Source organism: Oratosquilla oratoria, chromosome 31 (assembly GCF_046742065.1).
Source record: "Oratosquilla oratoria isolate Oo_2021 chromosome 31, ASM4674206v1, whole genome shotgun sequence".
In the NCBI taxonomy this organism is placed as follows: Eukaryota; Metazoa; Arthropoda; class Malacostraca; order Stomatopoda; family Squillidae; genus Oratosquilla; species Oratosquilla oratoria.
Window position 1 is genome coordinate 15,151,345 of NC_134807.1, and position 7,500 is coordinate 15,158,844.

The 7,500-nt window shown below is 41.7% G+C and overlaps 1 protein-coding gene across 4 annotated transcripts in view; it reads left to right on the plus strand.

The window, feature by feature from the left end:
* AdamTS-B (ADAM metallopeptidase with thrombospondin type 1 motif B) overlaps nt 1–7,500 on the plus strand; it is a 187,502-nt gene that overhangs the window by 128,617 nt on the left and 51,385 nt on the right. For all 4 annotated transcript variants that reach the window (XM_076213340.1, XM_076213339.1, XM_076213341.1 and 1 more), the window contains exon 3: nt 6,238–6,473. In XM_076213340.1, the coding sequence (XP_076069455.1) occupies nt 6,238–6,473 (236 nt within the window). The remainder of the gene's footprint in view (nt 1–6,237; nt 6,474–7,500) is intronic.

Sequence of the window (7,500 nt, forward strand, 5' to 3'; positions counted from 1 at the left end):
AATCAGTTAACCGTGGTACGCCATCATCAACCAACCAGTCAATCAATCAACCAGCCATTTCATGTCCACTACTCTTAAAACATCCAGTGATTCATACAACTGAGTCAGCCTTTGCCACAACACTCCTGCCAACTTCTCTATCTCGTCTCTCCACCTTCTCTATGGTCTACCTCTTCCACGCTTCCCATCGCGATCTCCAGTCAGTAACACACTACCCATCGTCCTTTTTTGGGTAACTTCCTTCCCCCAGTTCCATTTCCTCTCTTTTACTGCTTCCAAAATGTCTTTCTCTGTAGTCCTCTCCCTCACCCAACTCCCTCTCTTCATATCTTTCACCATTGCTCCCAGCACTGAGTTTAAGATATTTAGGTTGAGAGCCTCTTAATTATGTTCTTGTAGTTACCAAATCTTTTCAAACTAATATGATTCGTCTTTTTATTCAGATTTTATGATCAGTCGGTTTTTTAGCATCTGTCCTCAGTGATTACACTCTTCAGTTAATTAAAGACTTCCATCATTGCTTTACTTTGAACTTTCGAGTTGAATATTACTTTGGTTTCTTTCTTATTCATCTACAAACTTACTTTGAGACTTTCCTTGTCCAGATCACTCAGTTTATCTTACAAGTCTTATGTTGTTTTTTAGATGAAAATAATGTCATATGCAAACCTAGGGTGATTAAGATATTTTCCATTGATGTCCAGAACTTTCCTTCCCAATCCAACCTTCTAAAAATCTTTTCCAAGGCAAGCTGTAGATAGATTGGGTGAAATTATATCACCTTGCCGTACTACTTTTATTCATCTTTATTTAATGCAAAGACAGAATGACATAAAGAGTCGTAGAATTATATAAAGAATTTTGTTTTTCAAATACACAGTTGAATCAGTATAATCATCGAAAGACGATACTGGTTTACCGGAAATTACAAATTGAGAAGTATTGTTCGCTCTAAGAAGTTTGATACGAGGGAAAGCATCTGGAGAAGATGGCGTATCGATAGATCTTCTGAAAGACGCAGTGAAAGAGGTTTATTGTAGAGTAGTCCAACTTCCAGTACATGTATCAAGAAAGTGTTCATGAATCTATGTGCAATGCTAGTGATTTTATTTCACAGAAAGAGGAGGCCAGAAAGACCTCACATTTGATCATGTTACTTTAAATGCACTGTACACCTGCAATTCTAAAAAACTATGAAAAATAATATCCAAGGGTGTTACGAAAAGAATAGCTAATTGTTTAGATGAAAGCCAGCCAAGAGAACAGGCAGGCTTTAGAAACGGATACTTGACCATAGACTATTTGCAATGAATCAACTAATCAAGAAAATGAAACACAAATGCATTTTCTTTTTTATATATATAATTAAAGGATGATATATCTAGCAGCCTCTAAAGGGGTCTTTGAAAGGTACTTTTTTACAATAAATATCATAAGGTACGTACATTAGGACTATCTAAAATATCTAAATTGGGTCCCGATTCAATAATAGTAGAATGAATAGATAGACAGAGGTAATATTGTAACGTTGTAAGGGTAATATTCTAAGAGAAATATCATAGATTAAATTAGAATTTGCCCAGATGAAGCGCAGATTAATAGATGATTCGAGAGTAAATGAATGTCAGAATAACTTAAGTAGTATTTTTCAATCGCCACCATCTTACATATCCACACTACTCAGTGAATGTACGTATCTACATCTTTAGTGATGTAAGCTGTGTATTGAGGTAATAAGCACAGATATGATAGACAACAGATTACTTGTGATGATAATATCTGCGTCATTTAATTTCTATTAGGATTCCATAACTTTAACCTTTCAGATTCAGATCTACGTTCCGAACATTAGACGTCAGGAGACTTGGCTACTTTACGATACTCTTCGATCCTCGTAACTTTAATTCTTCTGAGAATGCTATGCTGCAAAAGGTTTAGAAATATTGTGGGTGATAGTGTTTGGCAAGTATGCTCATTAATTTGATCACAAGCGTCGAAACTTACCCCGTTTCCTTAGACATGCTACTTATCACGCGCTACTCTTCAAAGTAGTATAAGAAATATGTGTCGGTACATAAGAGAAGGCCGAGGCACATTATTTACAGTCAACCTAACAGTGATTGACATAAGAACATAATCTAGATACGACTTCTCGTGTATGTAGATAGGGAGCATGGTAGGTCGCATGAGAACAAGTAGTCTTTGCGATGATGCCCTAGTGTTATGTGCCGTATCAAATGTTCGTGTTTAGGTTGAACTCTTTCAAAATGTTTAGAGTGCAGTGTATGTTTGGGTTGATCGAGTGGACTGCCGTGTCGTGAAGTAGTTACGAGGCTCTGATGAGAGTTTGTTAGTGGGGGCATGTCATCCGGCTCAATCACGGAGAGTGGCACAATATTGGTCTGACCAACGCTAGATATGACTGAAGTTTGAAGAACGTGTTTCTGTTATAACGTAAAGTTTGTTTGTATGATCACGAGTTTGGTCAATCAGGAATGCGCTTCGGAACCCACGTCCTGCTGTTTATCTCATTTTTTTTTTTTTTTTTTTTTTTTTTTTTTTTTTTTTTTTATAATCGGACTGCTATTAGTTCCAGGGGTAGGCTGTCTGCTCTTTCTCTTTATGACTTCTGTCCACGAGGATGGTTCTAGTTTCCATATGGGTTTATGGGTCTCCGTTTTGAGGTTGCATAAACAGTCGTCATAAAACAGCTTTGATATTGACTCCATGTTTTGAGTTTGAATGAAGCTTGCGGCCTTTATGATAGGCATTTCGATTCATAACAAATGGTGGTTGACTTTAATTTGTTTTTCATTATATAATTGCTGACTTTCTTCTATGCATATTAGATTATAATTTTGGTTTTGTCGTGAGCATTGGTGCATGCTTTGTTTCTTTTGATTTGCAAACTCTCTCGTCAATCTTTTATGCTGAACTCATTTGGTTCTTGTAGAGGAGCTGGATAATTGGATGGGTGTGGCTGGGGTTTGTGAAACGGTGATTACAGTTTATGTAGAAAGATAAAGAATTCTGTAGGCGAAACCCTTATTAACTAAATTTTGCTATATTCGTGTGATTTCCTGAAACGTTTCCCTTTTTGAGCTACAACGAATGATTCGTTTGATGGACGTATTTATGAGACTTTGTATCTGTCACGGAGTATTTACATTATATTCGCCATCGTAATTTGTTATATCAGCGCTTAAGTATGAATTCTTATATTTGTTCCTTAGTTCTTAAGGTGAGGGAAAGATATATTTGTATTCCATTTAGCTTTGTAATTTCTGAAGCTTGTTTTCCTTTCGTTGTACGAGGGAGGTAGGGAGTTGTCCAGTAGGTAGCTTTGAATTAGAATCTTGTGGTACGTCACCTTCTTATTTCTACCATGTAAAAGTTAGCGAAGGCTGGACTTGTAGTTGACCCCGTGGTCGTCTCGTGTATAAGCGTGCAACGTCGATGCGGCGTGGCGTGGCAGACATTTTCTGTAGCAGACGCACGGGTCGACATGTCCGATCGGTGAGCGCAGCTGCCCTTCTACTGCGTAAACATCTTCCTAATTAGCAGCTCGGGAGTGCTACGCTCATTAAAGGTGTGTATAGCACCTTATCACGTCTTCCGTTTTATCGCATCGTTTATCGACGCTACCTGTATTTGTAATCACCGCTCTTACCAGGAGGGTGTCCGTGTGATGGACTCTGCGAGTCTTCCTAAGCACAGTTCTGTGTATAGTTGGTGATAAGTTCAGGGTTGGGCGGTCATTATCCGATTAGAGTGGTGTGATCACTGTACAGAATCATAATTGTTAGAGTGAAAAATAACCTATTGGGGGACTGTTTTAAAAGCATGACCATATTGGAACCACGTTGATGATAAGAATGAGGTGGCGCTAATGCATTAGTTAGACCTGAGTTATCAGCATTCATGCTGATAATGACAGTCACTGTAGGAGAATGAACGCTTCGATGAGATGGGTTTTCGCCAATAAATTTTAACCATTGTATAGGTGATGTATGTTGTCAGCCATTATAGCTTTGTTGGGCGTATATAAACCCTTGTTTTTATATGAAAATGAGAAAGGAGGGTCGGGGAGAGGAAGTAATTTTGACTTTTATGAAGGCCTATACTTCCAGAAAGAAGCTATTGCACTTCATTAACAATGGAAATAATTTTGTAAGTTCACCTCTTTGTTCCAAAAGCTGCATAGAACACTGGTACATATATACGAGTATATGCATTGATGTGCGAGTATGCTAGAACGAAAAACTATGGGTGGTAGAGAAATTTCGAAAACATACTTGGATTCAATGTGCAAAAATACACGAGAAACATATAAATTTCCTTGGGCAACATCTTTGTTGATCACTGTTACCAGTTCTCCATTAGTTTGAAAGTTAGGCGAGTGTGTGTGTGTGTGATTCACCACCATTGTCTTGGATCACGTGTTGGCCTCGTGATCGACAGCTATATCCCTCCTGGATGAGAGCTCAGAGTTCATATTTGACCAATCTATGGGTAATGCTGTGACCTTACACGCACGCACACACACACACACACACACACACACCAAACTCCCCATCCACGAGAGTTGGAGTAACGACTCGCAGCGCAGCGATACCGAAATTATTTCAGCCCTAGGCAGGATTTGAACTCGGACCGCTGTAGCAGCGGTTGCGAACGCTACCACTGCGCCGTCGAGTGTGTGTATGTGGGTGAGAGATATTTACTATGATATTAACTTGAGTCACGTGTTGTGCAGCCTTGCGCAGATACATACGGGTTGTTGTCATTATTATTATTATTATTATTATTATTATTATTAATTATTATTATTATTATTATTAATTATTATTTTCCAAGTCTTAAAACCTCATTTAGCTGAGGGTTGCCTTCTGCCAGAAAGTCGAACTGGAGAATTCTGGTTCCACGAGAAGCTTGACGACGCGACGGGGCTTCAGCATTTCCCGTTCTGGGTCCGAAACTGGACGACACTCCTCGGATACTCTTCTCAAGAAGGAATTCTGCACAGATACAAATATTTTCCTTCCCGAAGAACAACAAAGTGCAGCACAAACTATAAAGCTCTCTGGAGCATCTTCAGAGACAAGAAATTCCCCCATATGTGTCTGTATTGGGCTGAGAGTTTTACTCTTCGCCAACGACTTGAAGGGGGCATGAAGGGCCTGTGTGCAGGCTGATGGGTCAAGACGGACCGAGGAACTGCAAATGCGGTGGGGTGATGGGTCCTGACGTGACCTCACACGGGCCAAGGGTCGTCGCGGTGCCTCATCAGTTGCTCCGGTCCATAGCGTCTTCGTCGACGCTGGAGCACTGGAAGTCGACCTCCATGGGCTCGCAGGAGGTGCAGAGCCGGTCGACGGGCCTTTCCTCCTTAGGGCCGAGTTCGAAGTTCACGAGGAACTTCTGCCAGCTGCCGCAGCCGAGGTAGTTCTCCAGGAGGTGGGCAATGGCTTCGCTGGAGATGGAGGTTTCGCTGGGAACGTAGACGACGTTCTCCTTCCTTGAAGAATTTCTTTCTCTGGTTCTCCTTCTGCGTCGAAGGTTTCTCACCCCTGCGGTCTTGTAGACAAAGTTCATAGGCCAATCCCCAAGCAAAGGGTCAGAACTAGTGGGGAAGACTATGAACGCAGATTAATTTTTTTCCATTCTGTTGGTTCAACTATGAATACATGCACAAACAATATATATATATATATATATATATATATATATATATATATATATATATATATGTGTGTGTGTGTGTGTGTGTGTGTGTGTGTGTGTGTGTGTATTGGGGAAGGGTGTCTGATGGGTTGGTGATCCTGGGAAACATCCGTTCCCCAGGACCCCCGCCTGTTTCGCAGTGGAGCAATTCTTGTTCCTGAATGGATATGTAAATAGATAAGATGGTGGCGGTGGGCTCAAACAAAGCCCGTGGGAGTGATACTTCACTCCCAATAAAAAAAAAAAAAAAAAAAAAAAAAACATAATCCAGAAGGCACGCAGTCACGGCTGAATCCGCCACGCTTGCCCTATGACTTTTGGCGTAAAAGGCTAATAAACAAGTGAATAAACAAGAAAATATGAATAAGCATACTTATAAGCTAGATATATGATAAGCAGATAAATCAGTTAATTAGTAAATTATTCAATAATTAAGTTGTACATTCTTTGCTTTAATAGAGAACACCTTTATGGGTAACTGATCCTCATTTGTTCCTTCCTCTCCCCCGACAGCGCGCTTCGCCGAAGCCTTGGGCGAGTTCGAGATTGTGGCTCCTCGCAAGACGACAGCGGACGGCGACTTCGTCAGCCACCACCTGGACCACCACTTCGACGCACCCTCCGTCAGGGACCAGGAGAACCAACTCAAGAAGAAGAGGAGGAGGAGGAGGAGCGTAGGAGAGTTCGAGGACACGGGAGCCACGCACGACCTGCACTACACGCTAGACCTGGAGGGCATCACCCATCGGGTACGTAGGAATGTGAAGGCAGGCAAGCAAGCAGGCAAGCAAGCAGGCAGGCAGGAAGGCAGGGAGGGATCGGCGTGTGCGTTCAAAGGACAAAAGGCGTACAGGATCGACCACTTAAAGGCTTTACTTTGTGTGTGTGTGCGTTTGTTGTGTGTGTTTGTGTGTGTCTGTTTGTGCGCATGTGTGTGTGTGTGTGTGTGTGTGTGTGTGTGTGTGTTTTGTGTGTGTGTGCGTATGTGATGTGTGTGTGAACACGTGTTTGTGTGTACGTGTGTGTGTATGTGTGTGTGCATGTATGTGTTTGTGCGTGTGTGTGTATATGCGCATGCATGCGTATGTGTACGTGCGTATATGTGTGTGTATGCGTGTGTGTGTACTTGTGAGTGTGTGTATGTGTGTGCGTGTGTGATTGTGTGCGTTTGTGTGTGTGTGTGTTTGTGCGCGCGTGTGTGATTGTGTGTGTGTGTGCGTGCGCGCGTGTGTGATTGTGTGTGTGTGTGTGCGTGCGTGCATATGTGCATGCATGCGTATGTATGCGCGCGCGCGCGTACGTGTGTGGGTGGGTGGGTGTGGGTGTGCGTGCGTATCTCCGTGTATGTGCGTGCATGTCCGTGCGCGTGTGCGTGTATGTGTGCGTGTGTGTGTGTACGTGTATTTACCTAACTGTAGTATACAGGAATGGAGTAACGCTCGTAGGATCCCGTCTCCTCTTCTGTAATTTTCCAACATATCTAGCCTCAAAATCATGTTCAGTTCCAACTTAATCTATATCCTTGATTTCCAGTTATCATATTTAGATTTCAACTCGTGTATTGCTTGAGCTTTGGCTATATCACCTTCTACGTTATCCCACATATTTATGCATCTATATGGAAAACTGTATTTCTTCACATCTTTTAGACATGTGATCTTTCTTAATTTACTTCCATGACCTCTTAAACCCTCCCATCTTTAATCGGAGATGTTGAAGCCGAGTTTTTTGGCTGCTTTTTCTTACTCTTTTATTTGAACTCAGCTGGCCATGACG